General features: G+C 49.7%; 1 protein-coding gene across 1 annotated transcript in view; it reads right to left on the reverse strand.

Annotated features, from left to right (window-relative positions):
• Positions 1-23,144, reverse strand: part of LOC142312619 (alpha-2-macroglobulin-like) — a 179,396-nt gene that overhangs the window by 34,370 nt on the left and 121,882 nt on the right. The window contains exon 23 of the mRNA XM_075351614.1: positions 21,660-21,743. Coding sequence (XP_075207729.1) covers positions 21,660-21,743 — 84 coding nt within the window. The remainder of the gene's footprint in view (positions 1-21,659; positions 21,744-23,144) is intronic.

The following is a 23,144-nucleotide window of genomic DNA, read 5'->3' on the forward strand; positions in this document are numbered from 1 at the left end:
CAGGGCCAGCGCCTGCGGGCAAGAGAGGGGCTCCTCCGGCTCATGTCCAGGCCGGGGAGCGGGTAACCGGTGGGAACCCATCGCTACCAAAAAGACTTTACATAGGTGCAGGGAAGAGACCGTCACCGCTAACTGCAGGGAACATCAGCACTGTAACCGTCCGAGGGACCCGTCCAACCAGCCGTTTGTTTACCGAGAACTGTGTCGTGTTTACTGGCTGAGTGAGTACCTCCATGCCGTGCGGCACAGCGCTGTCCCTGCGCCCCTGCACCTCCACAGGCCCCATACCCGCCTGTCCACCATACCAACCCCATCACTGGGTCCCGGGACCACCAAACCCCCTACCCACGGAGGGGCAAATCAACAACTGGCTGCTCCATACCATCACTCCCGGGCTCCCCAGAAAGAGCAGCGGTGGTGTCCACTTAATCACCACAACTGTGGGTGGCGTCACGGACAATAAACTATCCCAAATCCCAATCCCCTTTCACTCACAGGCGAGGAGCGCCGCTCGAGTCCCCGGGATCCGGCCCATCGCTCGAGCCACCGAGCAGCAGCAGCAGCAGGCCGCAGCAGCCGCAGCGGCAGCCGGACCCGAGCAGAGGGAGAGCGCGGCGTCCCCTCCTCCGCCCGCGACACTATACACAGGGCATATATTAAAGCCCAAGTCAAGCCGCGGCACCTTTGAAATGGTTCACTATGACTAGAGTTGAGCGCGGTTCGTGGTTCGTGGTTCTCCAGTTCTAGGCTCGAGTGATTTTGGGGCATGTTCTAGATCGAACTAGAACTCGAGCTTTTTGCAAAAGCTCGATAGTTCTAGAAACGTTCGAGAACGGTTCTAGCAGCAAAAAACAAGCTAAATCATAGCTTGGTTTCTGCTGTAATAGTGTAAGTCACTCTGTGAATCACACTATTATCACATTTCAGTGTATAGTGTGCGTGAACAGCGCCTTCAGATGACTGCTGTTTTTTTTTTTTTTTCTTTTCTTCCTTCCCTAAGCGCGCGCGTCTTGTGGGGCGGGCCAGCATGTCAGCCAATCCCAGACACACACACAGCTAAGTGGACTTTGAGCCAGAGAAGCAACGGCATGTGTGATAGGATGTCCATGTCACATGTCCCTGCATTATAAAACCGGACATTTTCTTCCAGGACGTCATTATCTGCCTTCTGCGTCTTTGGTGTCAGACATCACTGTCGCAGCTCCGTCCTCCTGAGTCCTATAGCCGATACAGCTGTATGCGCTGCATACACAGCGTTAGACAGCTTAGGGAGAGCACTTTATAGCAGTCCTTTTAAGGGCTCAAACCGGCAGGGTCAGAGAGCCATAGGTGACAGGTCCTGCAAACAGCAACAGCGTCTGTGTAGCCAAGGTCAGGGATTTCCTCCCTGCATTTCACCATTAGGAGGGAATAGAAAGGCAGGCTTCCTTTCCTCTACCCAGAGCACCACAATCCTGCCACTGTACCCTCTTGTCCTCTGCACACTCCAACTCATTATAACTAAGCCATTATACTAGCAAACACTCAGTGTACCTAGTTGTATCCTAAACGTGGCTATTGTACTTTTGTTTATTCACAGTATTGGAACGTTATTTGCAGCACGTCTGCCTGCATTGCACACTCAAACTTTTTTAAACTCAGCCATTATACTAGCAAACACTCAGTGTACCTAGTGGCATCCTAAACGTGGCTATTGGACTTTGCTATAGTCCCACTAGTGCAAAGACATTTGCAGAGCACGTCTGCCTGCATTGCACACTCCAACTCATTATAACTAAGCCATTATACTAGCAAACACTCAGTGTACCTAGTGGCATCCTAAATGTGGCTATTGGACTTTGCTATAGTCCCACTAGTGCAAAGACATTTGCAGAGCACGTCTGCCTGCATTGCACACTCAAACTTTTTTAAACTCGGCCATTATACTAGCAAACACTCAGTGTACCTAGTTGTATCCTAAACGTGGCTATTGTACTTTTGTCTATTCACACTACTGCAAATCTATGTGCAGCACCTCTGCATGACAACCTCCTGCTCTGTTTTTAATAAGCTATAATGATAGCACAAAATACTGCCATTTAGTGGCATCATAGAACTGGCTGTTGTATTCCATTAGTGCCCCACTGGTGACAAGCTATTTCTAGCACCTCTACATCACACCCTCATGCACATTTTGATACGCTAATGTTATAGCAAACTCATGGAATTCATTGCTGCATTTCATAATTCGGAGGGATAGAAAGTCAGGCTTCCTTTAGCTTTTCCTTCTGTTCATAGACAGCATCTCCAAGACAAATTTCCCCTCCACGTCTAAGTGTGGAGAGTCAGCTAGTGCGCATGCGTGTGCCGATGTACCCCAGCTGAAGCATAATTACAGTGTTTCGCGTAGTGAGTATGCTCAGCCTGACTGTGTTATTCCTGACGCTAAGTCTTCTTTTCGGGATACAGCGCATGCTCCCACACTAAGTGTGAAAAGCCTCTTTGCACAGGTGCTTGCATTCCGTGCCGGGTCTAAGTCCTGTTTTGTGCCTAGACACCATGCTAAAGCTGATAGTCTTTTTTCAGAGACTGTATTTCATGCTACTGAGCATGCTCAGGCACTTCCTGCATCAGAGACTAGGTCCGGTAATGAACTCTTTGGCCCTGGCCCTGATGTGGGGGTCCCATATAGACCACAGGGCATCAGGTGTCCTCCCAAATAGCTTGCAGAGGCCCACACCTATGACTTGTCACCGCATTATTGATGGTCAGACGATGACTGGTGAGGTGTTTGGGTCATGGCAGCCATGAGGTCATAATTGAAGTTGCGTTTCCAAATAGGACGCTAGTTATGCCACTGATGACGTGTCACTCTACTTTTGTCTCCAGGAGGTGCATTGTGGTTCACCCTGGTTTGGGGCGGACCCAGGTTATAAAAGGGGCTGGAGCCAACAAGGAGGTGCGCAGTCTTCTATTATGCTCCGAAAGAGCACACCTCCATGTGTTGAACCCATTGCGGCTTTAGGCCAGAGGTAGGCAGGGATAGGGTGGTGGATGCAGGCCACCACCACAGTTGGTAACGCAGAACGGTTAAGACCAGCTCCTGTCCTAACAGTCCTGCTTGTGCAGCCCAGTGGCATTAACAGGCCTGCTGCTGCTGATGCGCCTGCTGTCCACAGGTGTGGCCCCTACGCACACGGTCAGCGTACTCAATGGCCCCTGTGTTGTTAACAGGGAGTTCCTGGGCTGGGTGGGCATGTGGACCCTGTGACGCTAACAGGGCTCACAGTCTCCAGATCCGAATGGCGTCTAACTCGGTTCAGGCTACTATTAGTTTCATAGCCACACAGCTCTGTATCCTCCACCAAACCTTCCAGTTGCCAACCTCTCCTTTTCCATCTGGGAGCACGGTGGACACTGACTGCTGATGGGGATATATACCTTTCTCTTTCTTTTCTTATTAATTTTCGTTATATAGCGGTAACATAGTATATACCACTTTATCCAAATCTGCCAGTCCCACTGTAACAGATGTTGTTTCTTCAGCAAATGTTACAGTTGCTTAACCACCAAATCCACGGACCAAAACTTTTTTCCCCTTTCCAACACACCTGTTCCCCTTTCCAACAGCATCTGTCCTTTTTCAACTCATTTTGGGATATGACCAAAAGTGCAACTGTGCAGGGACACCGTACTCAACGCCATCTCAGCACAGCAGCCATCCCTCGGTCCCTCCCATGTGGACAAGTAAAAGACCATTTCCTCCTATCCATGACAAAGCGTTGAGATTCACTCTGTGCAGCACTGGTGTTTAGTGGAAAAGTAGATCTAAGATTGCGTACCACATTCTGCAGATACTCCTGTATACGTGCGTCTATTTCTATGGCAGGAATTAGTTCGCCAAATTTTGTCTTGTACCGGGGATCTAACAGTGTGGCAACCCAGTATTCAGGATTACTTCAAATTCATACAATCCGAGGGTTATGTAGGTAGTGCAGCAAGAAGGCGCTCATGTGTCTTGTGCATCCAGGAGGACCAAGTCCTTGGTGTGTTGGTGGCAGAGAGGTGAGAATCGTGCATCCTTCCTCTGCCCTCTACCCACAACCTCGCACAACCGAAATGTGAGCAAGCTCTCACTCATCTGCTGAGTCTTCCATGCCCATCGCCAGTTCGTCCTCCATTTCTTCATGGGCTCCTGCACTTTCATCAACACTTTTTGCTGATACTATGCGCCCTTGTTAATCCCTCTCCCTCACCATGACTGCCGCATAGGTGCCGCTGACCATCTGGACCTCGTAGATCTTGTTATCCCTTCCGCATATGACTCCTCCTGTACTTCCTCCCCTTCCTCTTGTCCCAACACCTGACTCCGAATAATAATTACAGTGTGCTCCATCATGTAGATGACCAGAATTGTCACGCTGAGAATGACATTGCCAGTGCTAAACATCTTCGTCGACATTTGTGAACTGTGTAGCAGGGTGCATAGGTCCTTGATCTGACACCACTCCAGCAGCGTGATCTGCACCACCTCTTGATCAAGTTATCCCAGGCTATATGTCATACCGTATTTCAGCAGGGCTCTGCGGTGCTGCCACACACGCTGCAACATGTGCAGATTCCAATTCCTGCGTGTCGGAACATCGCATTTCCGGCGTTTAACTGCCAGACCCTAAGACTTCCGGAGTGATGAAAGTTGTGGAGCTGCTGTGTGCGCACGATGGAAGTGAGCACATAGCGAGCGTGCCCGCTGCACAAGGCCATGTAGGCCGTGATGGTGTTTTAAAAATTGCTGGAGAATCAGATTCAACACGTGAGCCATACAAGGCACGTGTGTCACATTGCCCTGAGGATGGCCCGCAGCCAGGTGTAATACTGCAGGTAACGGGATACGCAAGGACTGCACGGAACCACGGGGGTTAATCAATGCAAATTTAATAATGTATTGCACAACACAGGTGGAGGAATAGTGCGGGAAAGGAGGGGGAAGAAAAGCGGGAATGTGCACAGCAGTAGATATAATGCAATATACATACAACCACTTTGAATAACTTGTCAAGGATAGGAAGCCTCAGATTGTACTCCCAAAAGCAAAACACAGAAATCCTTATTAAACAAAAAAACGCAGAGTCCTTGTTATCTTACTCGTATAACACAGTGCAGTCTTTTCCTATCTGTCCCTAACTAAAAGTAGTGTGCACACTTAACTGCAGGTTTCAGCGTGGGGTACCTCGTCACCGTTGGGGCCCGTATTCCGCTGGCAGACACCTCTAAAGTTCAGTCTTTGTCCCGGGTCTGTAACTTGCACGTGCTGCCTGGCTCCTCGCTCCACATCCAGCCTCTTTGGATCTGTAATTTTGTAATTTGCACGTGCTGCCTGGCTCCTCGCTCCACATCCAGCCTCTTTGGATCTGTATCTTGGGGGAGACACCACGCAACACTCTGAGGTACTTGGACCTCGGAAAAACAGGGCAGACTGAGGCCTTCTATCTTACAGCCGACTCCAGCACACTCCTCTCTGCCAAAAACACAGCCACATGTAGACTCCTCCTCCTCCTGTTCTAGACTCAATCTAGTCACTTGAGCAGCAGGTGGCAGCATAACACAAGGAAGTCCACCAAACAGTCTTTTAACCTATATATATATATATATATACATATAAATGTTAACAGGTCTTACATTTCCCCCCCTCTTTAACCTCGGCCGTCCCGGCCGATACACTCCTGAGGCACTCTGCAAAGGGGCACACGGTGGCAACTCCTGCCCTGCTTCACAACCTGTTGCTTGGGAGCCAATGTCGTAAAACAGGATTCAGTGACAGAACACACAAATTCATCTGCCAAGTACCGATCAGGGGGAATACCAGCATTAGCCCGCTCAGTCCGGCGTGGCACCACAGCTAACTCGCCAGACGTCGGCGCCGTATCAGGGAGTACAGTATTCTCGTCCCCATCTCTGGAGATTAGTGACTCCTGCTCTGCAGGGGTGGCACCTGTGTCTTGAACGGATGGGGGTGTGGATCTCTCCCAGTCTGTTGGATTGGTCGGGGCCCGCCACCATTCTTCATCATCAGAGCCCTCTTCGAAGGTAACAGGAACAGGCACAGGCACCGTCTCCGGGGTACTTTGTCTGGTCCTGTCTTCTGAATAGCAGGGCCTCAGCATATTACGATGCAGGATGAGGGTGCCGCCTCTTTGCTCGCCTCTCACTTCGTATACTGATCCATGGGGCGAGATTCTTCTGATCACAATGTACGGCTCTGTTTTCCAGCGCTCGCTCAACTTGTGTCTCGGGTGTTTCTCTGCAACTAGTACTCTGTCTCCTGGTAAGAACGGGGTTTCACACACAGGTTTCCGCTGCGGGTGTGTCTTTTCTTGCAACCGCTTGGTGACAATTCGATGGATAGTCTCCAGCCGTCGACGGTGACAATCAACCCAGGAACCTACGCTCTGACCTTCACTGATCTCGGGGGGAGCTAGGTTCAGCTCTTCAATGCCTCTTCCGGCTCTTCCAAACAGTAGCACGTATGGGGTGTACCCAGTGGTGGAGTGGACACGATTATTGTACGCCCACACGAGTTCTGCGAGATAGCCGGGCCAGTGATTCTTACGATCATCCTCCAACGTGCGTAGCATTTGTAGGAGGGTCCGGTTAAATCTCTCGCAGGCTCCGTTGCCCTGCGGATGATAAGGCGTAGTCCTTGACTTCTGCATTCCGTAAATCCTTTGCAGCTCTCTCATGACACTGCCCTGAAAGCAAGCTCCTTGGTCAGAATGTATTCTTTTGGGGCAGCCGTACACCCGGATAAAGTCATCACTGATGGCTCGAGCAGCTGATTCAGCCGTCTGATCTCTGGTGGGCGTCACCACCGCAAATTTGGAGAAGTGATCTGTCATCACAAGGCAGAACTGATAGCCCCGGTGGGAGTGGCCAATCTTGAGATAATCGATCATGAGTACTTCCAACGGCTCTTTGGTTACAATAGTCTGTACTGGTGCTTGCTGTGGAGGAGCCTTACTTAACTCGCAGGAACGGCACAGTTTACAGGCCTTCTCTACTGCCCGAAGCATCTGAGGACAGTATACTATTCTTTGCAACCACTGGTAAGTCTTGTCCGGTCCGAAATGGGCTCCCTTCTCATGCGCCTCTCGGGCCAATGGTACTGCCATCTTCTGGGGTATCACTACTTGCCACCGTACTTCCAACTCTGTAGCTAGGTGCACCTTCCGATACAGCATCCCTTCTTGTACCGACAGCTTATCCCACTGGCTGAGAATCTGGAGGGCCACGTGTGACAGCGTGGCCCGTATTTCCTTTCTAGGCTTGCGCTGCTGGATCACCCACTCTTTCACTTGAAGCAGTTCTGGGTCAGATGACTGGATTTTCACCCATTCCTCTCTGGTTTGGCCAAGCAGGCGTGATGTCGTGCCCGACGTAATTTCCAGCATACGAGCCTCTACCACTTGAGCGGTGAATTTACTAAAGTCCGGAATTTCGTCTTCCTCCAACTGTTCATCTCTCTCCCCCACTGGGGCTTCGGTGGTAACACGAGAAAGGGCATCCGCATTCTGATTTTCATGCTTAGAGCGGTACTGCACATGATAATTGTATCTGGACAGTCGTGCCAGCCACCTCTGTTCCATTGCTCCCAGTTTGGCGGTGGAGATGTGAGCCAGGGGGTTATTATCCGTATAGACTTCAATTTGAGCTCCCGTGAGATATTCCGAGAACCTTTCGGTTATTGCCCATACTAGTGCCAGTAATTCCAACCGAAAGGAACTGTAATTCTCGGGGTTGCGCTCGGCTTCTCGCAACGTCCGACTTCCATATGCAATCACCTGTTCAGTACCATTCTGTACCTGGGCCAGTACTGCACCCAGGCCGTAGAGGCTCGCGTCTGTATACAACCGAAAGGGGAGGTTATAGTCTGCATAGGCAAGCACAGGGGCGCTAACCAGGGCCTCTTTCAATCGGTGTAAGGATTCTGCTTGTCTTGGTCCCCAGCAAATTTTCTGTGCTTTTGGTCCTTTCGCAGTGCCTCGGAGCAATTCGTGCAAAGGTTCTGCCTCCTTCGCGAAATCTTTGATAAAGCGACGGTAATATCCGGCTAGCCCCAGGAAAGCTCGAACCTCCCGCACTGTGCTGGGTGTGGGCCATTCTAGCACTGCTCTCACTTTCCCATCGGAGGGCTGTACGCCGGCTTCCGACACCTTGTGTCCGAGATATTCAATCTCTTCCTGAAAGATCCGACATTTTTTTGGTTTTAGTTTAAGCCCATGGGCCCGTAACCGCTGAAACACTTGGCCCAGGTTTTCTAGATGTTTCTCAAAGGTTGCAGAATACACTACTATGTCGTCCAGGTAAATCAATGTGGCCTCGAAGTTCATGTCTCCAAGGCAACTTTCCATGAGGCGCTGAAAGGTTCCTGGGGCATTATTTAGTCCAAACGGCATGCGGTTGAACTCGAAGAGTCCCATGGGTACAATAAATGCGGTCTTGGCCTTGTCTTTCTCTGCCACAGGGACCTGCCAATATCCGCTGGCCAGATCGAGGGAGAAGTAACGTGCCTTTCCCAACGCCGACAGGGACTCCTCTATCCGGGGCAGAGGGTAGGAATCACGAACCGTGCATCCATTAAGCTTGCGGTAGTCAACACAGAAGCGGGTAGACCCATCCTTCTTCTTGACCAGCACGATTGGGGCAGCCCATGGACTCTGACTTTCTCTTACCACCCCGCTCTTCAGCATCTGCGCCAAAAGCTCTTTTACCTCTTGGTAGTAGTTTGGGGGTATTTGCCTGTACCTTTCCCTGATCGGTGGGGCATCTCCTGTGGGTATTTCGTGCTGAATCTTGTCAGTACAGCAGAAATCTTCTGCGTGACGGGAGAACGTGGCTTGATTCTCCCAAATAAAGTCCTCTATGGCTTGGGCTTGCTCCGAATCGAAGGGGCTCAGGTCCACTCCCATCTGCCCTAAGATGACGCGACTGTTCCATTGATCAGTGGGTTTCTCTTTTCTTTCCATAGAAAGAACCCAAGTCCAGGCTTCCCCTGCCATGGGCTGCAATTCAATCGATTCTGCAGCCGCCACCTCTTCGGGCGCCAGGTAGACATGGGCCAGAACAACTCCCGAGGTCAAGGTGTAGGCCTGTTCACGGGTGTTCACGCAACGGAAAGGGACCCTTCCATTTCTTACTGTTGCTAAAGTGCGAGCCACCAACGGTTCGTCTCCGTTCTCTTCACCACGGTAAGGCTCCACCAACACCTCCATCCCCTCGAGTGTACGGTGGGCCCCGACTGGCAAGGTGAGGACTGTCTCACGATTTGGAGGTAGAGTAATTGTTGTCTGTCTTGGGACTCGAACCCTCCCCACCGGGTAGCGGCTCCCACCATTCTTCCACAGTCCTCGGGCACGGATAAGGTGTTGGAAGACCTTTTGGGCAGGCCTGTTAGCAACTGTCGTCTTCCAGTAATCACAGCCCCCCTTGTTGAAGAGCAACTGGTCTAATTCTTTCAGGACGTTCATGCCCACGATAGCTGGCACCTCTCTGTCGTACCGGCCCTCCGTTAACACAATCCCTTTTTTGCCTAAGTTCTGGCCACAGGCACGTATGTTCATCCACACGACCCCTACAACCGGAATGGGAAGATTGTTTGCAGCCCTCAGTTTGATATGTGCCCCTTTGTCAATGGATACAGTTTGTCCAAAATGTTGGTAGAAGAACTGTTCTGGCATGGTGGTCACTTGGGACCCAGTATCCATCAGGCATTTTACTTCTTTCCCTTCAAATTCGGCCGTGATCGTCGGCGTGCAGGCTGCTATATCTTCAGGGCGTTGGTTTTCTCTGAGCTCAGTTGGTCTCCCCGCCATGTGCCCATCCATGGAGGGAGGCACTAGTTTAACGGCGGTCTTTCTTGAGAAGTCTTCCTCTCCGGACAGTGTCGGAATAAATGGTTCCGATTTCCACAGTTCCAACACCGGTAGTCTTCAGCGGGTCTCGGTCGTCTCTGCTCGATCTGTCCCCTCTCTTCTTGATAGGTATGCGTGCGGGTATTTGGCCGCGGTGCTGTCGTTCTTACTTCTGACGCCGGGGCTTGCATATTCTTCAGCAACTCTTGTAGAGCAGTAACAGTCTCTTGTAACTGATCCACTTTAGCCTCAAGTTGGCTCGGTTCTCGGTTTTTCTCACCCGGGACTACCTTATGCATACAAACTTCACCCAAGGCGTTCTGCGGGTCGCAATTTTCAGTTTGTGTGCGGGAGACTGCTTCTTCCAATATTTCCTGGAAAGTTAGTTTTTTTTCTACCCTGAGCCGTTCACGGAGGGCACCTTTGATCTTGGGGTTATGTAATCCGCGGAGGAATTGATCTCGCAGGGTACGGTCAGCATAACCGGGGGTTTGTGCTAGCTCTGGCTCTGCTGTAAGCATTTGTCTCATTATTCTCTGGAGTGCATTTGCATACTGTGGCAGACCTTCTTCTTCACCCTGCAGCCTGTAGAACAGTTGCGCCTGTAAATCTCCTGCTTCTGGTTTCCCGCCATACACTCTCTCAAGAATCTTCACCACCTGCTCTAACGTCTTTCGTTCACTCTCAGGGCGCAATAAAATAGTCTCTTGAGCATGGCCTTCAAGGGCAATCAACAATATCTCCCCTTGATTTTCTGCAGTCACTCCTGCTACTCTCAACATGCCCCTCACTCTCTGCGGCCAGTCATGGAGAGGAACATTGCTGCCAGTAAATTTTGGTATATGGGTCAGCATAGCCCCCAGGGACAGCTGCCTTGCTGGTATTCCCCCATCAGGTTGTATTAGAACACCTCCATCAGCGACACCCCCCTGTCCGTCCATTGTTCCGTACCAGCCTGCGTATCCTGCCGACTACGCCAAATGTAATACTGCAGGTAACGGGATACGCAAGGACTGCACGGAACCACGGGGGTTAATCAATGCAAATTTAATAATGTATTGCACAACACAGGTGGAGGAATAGTGCGGGAAAGGAGGGGGAAGAAAAGCGGGAATGTGCACAGCAGTAGATATAATGCAATATACATACAACCACTTTGAATAACTTGTCAAGGATAGAAAGCCTCAGATTGTACTCCCAAAAGCAAAACACAGAAATCCTTATTAAACAAAAAAACGCAGAGTCCTTGTTATCTTACTCGTATAACACAGTGCAGTCTTTTCCTATCTGTCCCTAACTAAAAGTAGTGTGCACACTTAACTGCAGGTTTCAGCGTGGGGTACCTCGTCACCGTTGGGGCCCGTATTCCGCTGGCAGACACCTCTAAAGTTCAGTCTTTGTCCCGGGTCTGTAACTTGCACGTGCTGCCTGGCTCCTCGCTCCACATCCAGCCTCTTTGGATCTGTAATTTTGTAATTTGCACGTGCTGCCTGGCTCCTCGCTCCACATCCAGCCTCTTTGGATCTGTGTCTTGGGGGAGACACCACGCAACACTCTGAGGTACTTGGACCTCGGAAAAACAGGGCAGACTGAGGCCTTCTATCTTACAGCCGACTCCAGCACACTCCTCTCTGCCAAAAACACAGCCACATGTAGACTCCTCCTCCTCCTGTTCCAGACTCAATCTAGTCACTTGAGCAGCAGGTGGCAGCATAACACAAGGAAGTCCACCAAACAGTCTTTTAACCTATATATATATATATATATATATATACATATAAATGTTAACAGGTCTTACACAGGTTTGCATCATTGCCGCACACGGCTGTTAAGTCACCAACGGAGTCCGCTCCGGCAATTTGTACTCCAGTCGCCAGGTGACAACGTGTTCCTTTCATGCATAGTGCTGATGATGGGAGAGGAGTCGATGCCAGCGGCGCAGGTGGACGCAGGTTATGCTCACCCACTGGGCTGCATTACCTTGACAGATGCAGAATCTCTGGCTGAATGTAGCTGGTGGGTATCTCACAGATGAATTACCATCATTCAGCTACAACCAATGTGAAGACACCACACCCTTTTTTATGCCCATCCTGTCTGCAGACCACTGCCAGACATAGCTATGAACCTCTGGTTAATTTTACCCCCAGTTCAGTTTTATGATTTTGTGTGCTTGTTACCTGACTACTTTTCCTGCTTGCTGTTTATGTACCTTGTTGGCCGATCCGCATTTCACCTCTGCTTGTTTTCTGATTAAGTCATGGCCGTCCCATTCTGTTCCTGTTCCTCAATTAATGTTTTGACCCTGCCTGACTACTATTCTCTGGAATAGCGGTGTGACTCACATTTCCCATACATTTCAAAGTAAAACTTTGACCGCCTGATGGCATTGAGCTCTGCTGCCAGCATAGTAAGGAGGTGTGTGGTAGTCCTTGTGCGCAGTTGCAAGGAAGGGTGGCCTGACCACACAGGGTTTGCGCCAAGGTGGAGGACCCACACGAGGTTGAAGAGGCAGAAGCAGTGTATTAACTTCTACATACAGAACAAGGATTGAAACAACTCGTGGGGACGGCAAGACTTGTACAGCAGACCCTTCTCCATCTCTCACCATAGTTTGCCAGTGCCCAGTCAGCGACATGTAACGTCCCTATCCATGCTTACTGGTCCAAGTATCGGTGGTGAAATGCACCTGTTCACACACAGAGTTTCTCAAGGAAGCGGTGATGTTGTGTGCGACATGCTGGTGTAGCGCAGGCACACCTTTCTTAGAGAAGTAGTGGCGACTGGGCATCTGGTACTGGGGCACAGTGACAGACATAAGGTCTCTAAAATCCTGTGTGTCCACCATGCGGAAAGGCAGCATTTCGGTAGCCAACAGCTTACAGAGGGATAGAGTCAACCTCTTAGCTTTGTCTTGCGCAGCCATGCGGACCAAGTCCACGCTGTGTTTGTGGCATAGAGGTGCTAACCGTTCTTTCTTCCTCTGACATCTCCCCCCAACCTCTTTCAACTGAAATTTGACCAAGCTCCCCCTCATCTGCTGAGTCTTCCATGTCCATGGACAGTTCGTCCTCCATATCTTCATGTCCTCCTGCACCTTCCTCAACATCTCTCCTGCTACCATGCACCCTTGTTGATCCCTGTCCCCCATGGTCCCATGCCTGCCGCGTTGGTGATGATGAACGTCTGGACCTTGGTGATGTTGTTGTGTCTTGCGCATATGAAACCTCCTGTAGTTCCTCCCCTTCCTGTTGTCCCACCCCCTGACTCCGAATAGTGTTTAGCGTGTGCTCCAGCATGTAAATGACTGGAATCGTCATGATGATAATGGCATTGTCAGCGCTAAACATATTCGTCGCCATGTCGAAACTGTGCAGAAGGGTGCATAGGTCCTTGATCTGAGATCACTCCATCAGGGTGACCTGCCCCACCTCTGCATCTCGTTGGCCCAGGCTATACGTCATGACGTATTGCACCATGGCTCTGCGGTGCTGCCACAGTCGCTGTAACATGTGGACAGTTGAATTCCAGCGTGTCGCCACATCGCATTTCAGGCGATGAACCGGCAGGCCGAAAGACTTCTGGAGCGATGCAAGTCGCTCAGCTGCGGCGCTTGAACGGCGGAAGTGAGCAGACAGTTTTCGTGCCCTGTTCAGAAGGCCATCTAGGCCGGGATAGTGTGTTAAAAATTGCTGGACGACAAGGTTCAACACGTGAGCCATACAAGGTACGTGTGTCACCTTGCCCAGGCGAAGGGCCGCACCCAGGTTTGCAGCATTGTCGCACACGGCCTTACCAGGCTGCAGGTTGAGTGGAGACAACCATTTATGAAACTCGGACCGCAGAGCTGACCACAACTCCTCAGCTGTGTGACTCTTATTCCCAAGACATGTCAAGCTAAAGACCGCCTGATGCCGTTGCGCTCTGCTGCCAGCATAGTAATGAGGGTTGCAGGATTCCTTCTGCGCAGTGAGAACGCTGGTGGCCTGACCAGGCAGGCTTGGGGCGGAGGTGGAGGACCCAGATGAGGTGGAGGATGCAGAAGCAGTGGCGGAACTTGGACAGACAGAGGATTGACACACAAGTCGTGTGGACGGCAAGACTTGTGCAGCAGACCCTTCACCATCTATCACCATAGTTACCCAGTTCCCAGTCAGCGACATGTAACGTCCCTATCCATGCTTACTGGTCCAAGTATCGGTGGTGAAATGCACCCGTTCACACACAGAGTTTCTCAAGGAAGCGGTGATGTTGTGTGTGACATGCTGGTGTAGCGCGGGCACACCTTTCTTAGAGAAGTAGTGGCGACTAGGCATCTGGTACTGGGGCACAGCGACAGACATAAGGTCTCTAAAATCCTGTGTGTCCACTAGGCGGAAAGGCAGCATTTCGGTAGCCAACAGCTTACAGAGGGATAGAGTCAACCTCTTAGCTTTGTCATGGGTCGCAGGAAGTGGCCTTTTATTTGACCACATCTGAGGGACAGAGATCTGGCTGCTGTGTGTAGACGGTGTTGAGTAGGGTGTCCCTGGAAAAATGCAGGTTTGTGAGGAAAGTGCAGGCGGAGACATGATGTTGCCTTCATCCAACGTTGGTGCTATCGATGTTTGAGAGAGCTGTACACAATCACTTGTTTCCCCTTCCAAACCAACTGACGACCTACCAAGCAAACTGCCTGTTGCGGTTACAGTGGTGGAAGTTGTGGGTGGAAAAACAGGTGTGACAGCTGTCCCCACAGTCCTAGAAGATGACGAGCGCGCGGATGCACTGGAAGGGGCAGGCGGTGGATGGTTGGCTCCGCTAGGCCGCATTGCAGCACGGTGAGCTTCCCACCAGGCCATATGATATTTATTCATGTGACGATTCATGGAAGAAGTTGTCAAACTGCTGAGGTTTTGACCTCTACTAAGATAACCATGCCAAATGTTACAGATCACATAATTAGGGCGATCTTTTTTTATGTCAAAAAAGGACCAGGCTAGGCAAGGCTTAGAGGCCATGCGACCTGTTGATCCACCCCGAATAATGCTCAGAGGCAGAGTGTTGGCTGAGGATGCAGTTGTAGACGTGCTACCAGTGCTCCGACTGTGTCCAGGAAGGCGCAAGGTTACTTCGACGTCGGTTGCATCCTCCTCCACCGCCTCTGTTGACCTCCTCGAGTGTCTGACTGTGGGTTGACAGTAGGTGGGATCTAGGACTTCATCATCAATTGTTGTGTTTGCACTCCCCTCCCCCTCAGACAGAGCCTCTTCTTGCCCTGACCGAATATTTAAGTTGTCATCCCAATCGGCTATCTGCGTCTCATCTTCATCAGTATGTTCCTCATTGTCTATAACCACATTTGTTGGAAAGGCAGCATTTTGGTAGCCAACAGTTTGCAGATGATGAAAGTCAACCTCCAAGCCATGTCATGCCCTTCTAAAAGCATGTAAAACACAGCGAGGGGACTCCAACCACAGTCTCCCTCGTTTCCACTAACTGGGCAACACACACCCCACTTGACTGGCATCGGTTGAGCCCCCTTTTGAAAAAGAAAAAGATGCTTTGCATGAAGCACTCTCAAAAATACGCGTGCCTTTCCCGTCCCCTGGCTGACCCAGGGGAAGAAAAGTCCTCTGAGAGCCATGATTTGTTCATTTTGGGTCTTTTAGAAACACAGCGAGGGGACTCCAACCACAGTCTCCCTCGTTTCCACTAACTGGGCCACACACACCCCACTTGACTGGCATCGGTTGAGCCCCCTTTTGAAAAAGAAAAAGATGCTTTGCATGAAGCACTCTCAAAAATACGCGTGCCTTTCCCGTCCCCTGGCTGACCCAGGGGAAGAAAAGTCCTCTGAGAGCCATGATTTGTTCATTTTGGGTCTTTTAGAAACACAGCGAGGGGACTCCAACCACAGTCTCCCTCGTTTCCACTAACTGGGCCACACACACCCCACTTGACTGGCATCGGTTGAGCCCCCTTTTGAAAAAGAAAAAGATGCTTTGCATGAAGCACTCTCAAAAATACGCGTGCCTTTCCCGTCCCCTGGCTGACCCAGGGGAAGAAAAGTCCTCTGAGAGCCATGACTTGTTCATCTTGGTTCTTTTAGAGACACAGCGAGGGGACTCCAACCACAGTCTCCCTCGTTTCCACTAACTGGGCCACACACACCCCACTTGACTGGCATCGGTTGAGCCCCCTTTTGAAAAAGAAAAAGATGCTTTGCATGAAGCACTCTCAAAAATACGCGTGCCTTTCCCGTCCCCTGGCTGACCCAGGGGAAGAAAAGTCCTCTGAGAGCCATGATTTGTTCATTTTGGGTCTTTTAGAAACACAGCGAGGGGACTCCAACCACAGTCTCCCTCGTTTCCACTAACTGGGCCACACACACCCCACTTGACTGGCATCGGTTGAGCCCCCTTTTGAAAAAGAAAAAGATGCTTTGCATGAAGCACTCTCAAAAATACGCGTGCCTTTCCCGTCCCCTGGCTGACCCAGGGGAAGAAAAGTCCTCTGAGAGCCATGATTTGTTCATTTTGGGTCTTTTAGAAACACAGCGAGGGGACTCCAACCACAGTCTCCCTCGTTTCCACTAACTGGGCCACACACACCCCACTTGACTGGCATCGGTTGAGCCCCCTTTTGAAAAAGAAAAAGATGCTTTGCATGAAGCACTCTCAAAAATACGCGTGCCTTTCCCGTCCCCTGGCTGACCCAGGGGAAGAAAAGTCCTCTGAGAGCCATGACTTGTTCATCTTGGTTCTTTTAGAGACACAGCGAGGGGACTCCAACCACAGTCTCCTTCGTTGCCACTAACTGGGCCACACACACCCCACTTGACTGGCATCGGTTGAGCCCCCTTTTGAAAAAGAAAAAGATGCTTTGCATGAAGCACTCTCAAAAATACGCGTGCCTTTCCCGTCCCCTGGCTGACCCAGGGGAAGAAAAGTCCTCTGAGAGCCATGATTTGTTCATTTTGGGTCTTTTAGAAACACAGCGAGGGGACTCCAACCACAGTCTCCCTCGTTTCCACTAACTGGGCCACACACACCCCACTTGACTGGCATCGGTTGAGCCCCCTTTTGAAAAAGAAAAAGATGCTTTGCATGAAGCACTCTCAAAAATACGCGTGCCTTTCCCGTCCCCTGGCTGACCCAGGGGAAGAAAAGTCCTCTGAGAGCCATGACTTGTTCATCTTGGTTCTTTTAGAGACACAGCGAGGGGACTCCAACCACAGTCTCCTTCGTTGCCACTAACTGGGCCACACACACCCCACTTGACTGGCATCGGTTGAGCCCCCTTTTGAAAAAGAAAAAGATGCTTTGCATGAAGCACTCTCAAAAATACGCGTGCCTTTCCCGTCCCCTGGCTGACCCAGGGGAAGAAAAGTCCTCTGAGAGCCATGTCCACATTGTCAGTGGACAGACGCGTGTGCTTATCTGCCAGCAGACCACCAGCAGCACTGAAGACAGGTTCCGAGAGAACGCTGGCTGCAGGACATGACAAGATCCCCAAGGCGTACGTGGCGAGCTCAGGCAATTTATCCAGATTGGAAGCCTAAAATGAGCAGGGCTCAAGTTGCACAATAATGGAATCGATGTTTCCTTGCATATACTCATATATCTGTGTGTCCTCCTCTTTTTCCTTGTCCAGCTCTTTTGTTTTCACATGAGTATATGTCCTTGTCACTTTCCCATGTGTTGTGAGTTGTTTGTCACCTTTTGGACACCTTTGAGGGTGTTTTCTAGGTGTTTTTCTGTGTTTGTGATTGCCTGCCATTGTTTCCTATTGGCTCGAGTTCGGTTCGTCGAACGTTCGACGAGCCGAACTCGAACGGGAGCTCCGTTCGGCGAACCAACCTCGAGCCGAACCGGGACCGGTTCGCTCATCTCTAACTATGACACACGCTGTGTGCGTGTCTTGGGCATGATATTACTGCACTATCGGAAATATTTGAGCAGTACCCAAGGCCTTTCACCCATACTCCCCTGATGATTGATCCCCAAGAAACGCGTTGGGAGTGAGTGTTTCTGACATATATATGGAGTTTTTTCCTTCGTGGCATTCCTGTGGGATTTGAAGAGCTGATTGACAGCTCCCCTAGGAGACCTGAATAATCTTGTATAGTCGCCCTGCCACCTCTTCAGGATCTGGTAAGAATGTTCCCTATAGGGGATTTAATGATATTTTCGATTTCTTGATCCATGATAAGAAGCAGTTTTGGGACACAATTGCTCTCCACTGCGGCCCTCAGTTTTTGGCAATAAGGAGGTATGTGTTTCTATTTTTGTCTAATCATCCTCTGGGTAAATCATAGGAGGCTCCTTAGCTGCTCTGAAGGTTGTCACCTAGTGTAAAGGCTACTTTACACACTGCGATATCGGTCCCGATATCGCTAGTGTGGGTACCCGCCCCCATCTGTTGCGCGACACGGGCATATCGCTGCCCGTGCCGTACAACATCGCCCACAGCCGTCACACATACTTACCTGTCCGGCGACATCGCTGTGACCGGCGAACCGCCTCCTTTCTAAGGGGGCGGTCCGTGCGGCGTCACAGCGACGTCACTGAAACGTCACTGAACCGCCGCCCAATAGCAGCGGAGGGGCGGAGATGAGCGGGACGTAACATCCCGCCCACCTCCTTCCATCCACATAGCGGCCGGGAGGCAGGTAGGGAGAGCTTCCTCGCTCCTGCGGCGTCACACGCAGCGATGTGTGCTGCCGCAGGAACGAGGAACAACCTCGTTACTGCTGCAGTAACGAGATTTGAGAATGGACCCCCGTGTCGCCGATTAGCGATTTTGCACGTTTTTGCAACGATGCAAAATCGCTTATCGATGTCACACGCAACGGCATCGCTAATGCGGCCGGATGTGCGTCACGAATTCCGTGACCCCAACGACTCCGCATTAGCGATGTCGTAGCGTGTAAAGCCCGCTTAACTCTTTACCAAGGGTGGTTTGACTTGGGCTTTAATATATGCCCTGTGTATAGCACCACTATTGGTTGTGTGCTTGTTACTGTTTTTACTCACCTTGTGAGCTTTCGCTCATTTTATGCATATCTAAGAAACGTTATATTTTAGGTCTTGTTTGTCCTATTATTTCATTGCTCCTCTCGGATTCAGCTATTTACTACTGTTGCTACTGTGGATCCCCAGGGCATTTTGCTATTTTTGTTTTAGGTCTCAGAAGAAATCAGTGGCTGCTTGATCTTACACTCACGTAGACCCAGATCAGCTCAGCAGTGGACTCAATATTCTGAATTTACCCTGTAACTGGGGCCAACATACCACACTCAGTTACACTGGAAATCAACAATAAAAATGTATTTAAATATTAAAAATAATAAAAATGACCCATCAAAAATTTGTAGGACTTTAATAAAAGCATGATGTGTGGTATGAAACTAATGAAAAAAATATATGTATATAGATACAAAAAAAACTTGGGAAATGGGAAAAAAACCCACTGCCCCATCATAATACCTTTTTCTAGCCACACTCCCTAAGTATAAAAGAACCATATCTAATAAATAAAAATCATTGCTAGGTTACACAATTTAAAATGTATTTTAGTGGTTATTTGTGATCATAAAAGAAAAAATGTGAAAAATAGAAAATTTCCTTTTTTTCTTTACATTTTTCCATGATATCAGAAAAAATATTAAAACATACTATTTTTAAGAATCAGGGAATTGTTATAAATCCTGTACACATTTAGACATGTTCTCCGCTGAAAATTGAATGTAATTTTTTCTAGTTTACACCATGCTCTGTGAACCTTAAGGAGTATTCTCCAGCTGAAAGTTAAAAAATATTGAAAGACTAGGGTATAACTTTTTGATCCCTAGGGTCCGACTGCCATGGCCTCCAGCAATCCCATGAATCAGGGCTCTAAAGAGCACCGACTGAATCAAGCAGAGTTGATCATATGCACTACTGCTCCATTTATTTTAATAGCAGTGCTGAATATACATACATATGTGGTGCCCCTGGGCTTCAGGTGCCACAGGGTATTTCACCACTTTTCTGGGATAATATCTATCCTGGGTCAGGAGGGGGTTAACTTGCCAGTGCCTTCACAAAACACACAGAAACAACAGCAAGGTGCTTACTCACAGGGGGTTGGACTAGGTCAGACAGGGAAGTTAGCCATCACGAAGCATGGGACTTTCCCGATTGCTAGGACAGCCACTGGGGGTGGGCACCACATGGGGTAGAAGTAGGTGCAACAAACACACATAAAGCAGAACCTTCCTGGGCACAGCTTGGGAAAAAACCTAGCACTGACAACAGGAGTTAGTGTTTCTCTCTCTTCATGGACCCCTGGCTTGGAGCAGGAGGCTCGGCCTGGGTTCCATACAACAACCGAGGGACACTTTACTAAAAGACTTTCACGGGCACTGGTGGTGACCGCCGACTATCCGGGATTGGCTGGAGCCCATCGTGGCAGAGATTGGTACTCTAGGGTAGCGCCTGAACTACTTGTGAGTAAAAGACTTTGAACCGCAGCCCCTGCCTCTGCCTCTCCTTTACCGGCGCCGGTGCCCAGCACTGCGGTGCCAATGAGGACTACCACTATCCCCATCATCCTCCCCGAGGTAAACCCGCTCCACCTGTGGGGAGCAACACCATCCCTGTTCCACCCAACATCTGCCCCGGTGAGAGACCCTGCAGCGGCGGCCCCCATCGCTAGCCACGTACTACGGGTGGTTTCACAATCATCTAATTGACTTTCCTAACCATCACTACCTCCCCCATCCTCTATCCTGCCTCCCTACCACCCTCCAACCCTCCTTTCTAGACACCTTGCGGCAATGGAATCGGGCCAGGCCACCCCGTGATGATGCAGAGGATCTGCACCCCTGGCCCGGCAAGGAGTAGGTTAAAACAAATGTCCTGTGGGCTGCTACACATACACACACACACACACACACACACACACACACACATGGCTTGAAAATCTCCAATGCTCCCATTAAAAGGACTGTCAACACAGAATGACCAAGTATAGGTGCTCGGTGCATCATAGCATGGCCAAACATTTGTGTATCCTCTCTACTTATTGTTCTATCTTCACTCCTCCCTCTTCTTTGATTGACAGCTCTGACTTCATAGAGCCAGAGAAGGGCAAAGGCAGATGAAACACAAGCAGGAGGGTGCACTTAAGTCTTTGGCCATGTCATAATGCATCAAGCGTCTGTGCTTGGTTTGAACAGTCATTCTGTACTGACAGAGTAACTTTAATCGTGTGGTAGTACGCATGATCAACTACTGCTCGATTCAGCCAAGGCTTTTTCGACTCCAGCAATCAGAAAGCTATCTGATTTCCACTGTAGCAAATGACCAAAGAAATGTACAGCAGTTTCTGATGAATTTGTCGGCTGTCCCCGGCCCCACCTCCTCCCGGCTAGGCTTTACCCGCGTTTCAAAATGTTGGCGGAGCTGTCTGCTACTGCTGTAAAAATAGAAAAAGTGGTAAAATGTTTGTACAGTTACAAGTTAAGGAAACATTTGGCAACTTTTCAAACAGTTTTACACCAGAATTCTGACAAGAACTGTTTGATGAATCAGCCCAAAAAGTATCTTAGAAAGTTGCAAAACGTCTAATTTATACAATGATTTAGTTTAATTTACATAAAATTGGAAAACCCCTTTAACTGCCTATAAAACGTATTCAATACTGCAAATGATTGAGGTTAATAGATATAACAGCAGGTTTAGGGCCACTATACGCCGACATACAGAGATCTTTCCGATCCCCTCCCAAATTCATTGCACAACTTACCCAACACTGTTATATGAGCTCTTGCAGAATCCTCTAGAATATTATCTGGAATATTCAAAGATATCTCTTCCACTTTAGATTGGTCTGAAATAAAAAAAGATTTATAATAAAACATTAACAAAAAAATTCAAAATCAAAAACCTTAACATAAAGGGGTTTTCACGTTTAATTTTTTGTTTTAAGTCACCCAACATAGTCATCAAAATAAAAAAAAGACATAAAAACAAAACAATGCTGCCTATCATTGGCTGTATGCATCATTTCATCTGCCATATGGATATATGACTGTGGAAGCTAATTACTGGCCACAGCCGTGACAACGGGGAATTGATAAGGGGACTATAATTTAAACTCTTAACAATTGCCAAATTTTTAGGGAGAATACTATAATTATTCATTTTGAGATTCATAAGCAGCAGACACAGGAAAGTTTCCATTTATTTCCCAGATGTCATTTCTAAGTTGTAGAGATCACAAAAGGCAGGGGCAGTAGTTCTGTCCCATAATTGTGGAGATAAAGTTCCAAAGATTATTCCAAACAATAATCAGGATGCTTGAAAGCCATGAATACAGTACCAGTCTAGTATAAGGCATAGGAGAGGCTACATGCTGCACCACACAAAGCAGCATTCATGTCACAGACAGTGATACAGTATATGGGTAGAATTCCACTTGCGGGAGACTTGTGCGTATCTCACATCGCACCACCCGGCATGGCCTGACCTTTTTCCCAACAGGAGCATCTCAGCTGCATAGAAATACATGAAGTTGACCCGCTCCTGTCGGGAGAGAGGCAGGCCATGCTGGGTGGTGCGATGCGAGATACGCGCGAGTCTCTCGCAAGTGGAATTCTACCCTATGGCTGTTTGTGGTGTGGCGCCCTGGCCTAGCCAGGTCGTCACAGATAACATCCAAACACCCCCCACCCCGATTAGACAGGGACACCAGCCAAACAAAAACCCTTGTTGCCTCCCTCCAGTGTCTGATGTCCACACCAGGTGGGGCGGAGCTAAGCGGTTGGCCCCACCCACCGAGGAGTTCACAGGCCTGGAGGCGGGAAAAGTGACAGATAGAGTTTGGAGTTTGAGGAGTAAGCACTTGGGTGTCTGGGTTTGCGGCCCAGGCACTAACAGCAAGGTTGGCAGACGGTGGTGGCCGTCTGCAGGAGTGGTGGAGCAACGCGGAACCGTAGGACCTGGGACGGGCGATGGCCCGTCGGTACCGACCGGGGAGCGAAGTGAAGCCAGCACCCACAGGCAGGGCCATCGGACCTCGACCAGGCTTGGCGCCGCTGACAATAGTCAGATCCGAATGTGACTGGAACCCCAGGGGTTTCACAACAGCAAAAGTCCCGATTGAAGGCAACAGCCCACACCATGAGGGTATATAGCTACCGCCTAAGGCTAGAGACCCAAGGGCCAGCGTCTGTGGGCAAACGGGCTCCTCCGGTACCCATACACCGGGGAGCGGACTACCATTGGGAAT

Source organism: Anomaloglossus baeobatrachus, chromosome 5 (genome assembly GCF_048569485.1).
Source record: "Anomaloglossus baeobatrachus isolate aAnoBae1 chromosome 5, aAnoBae1.hap1, whole genome shotgun sequence".
Taxonomy (NCBI): domain Eukaryota; kingdom Metazoa; phylum Chordata; class Amphibia; order Anura; family Aromobatidae; genus Anomaloglossus; species Anomaloglossus baeobatrachus.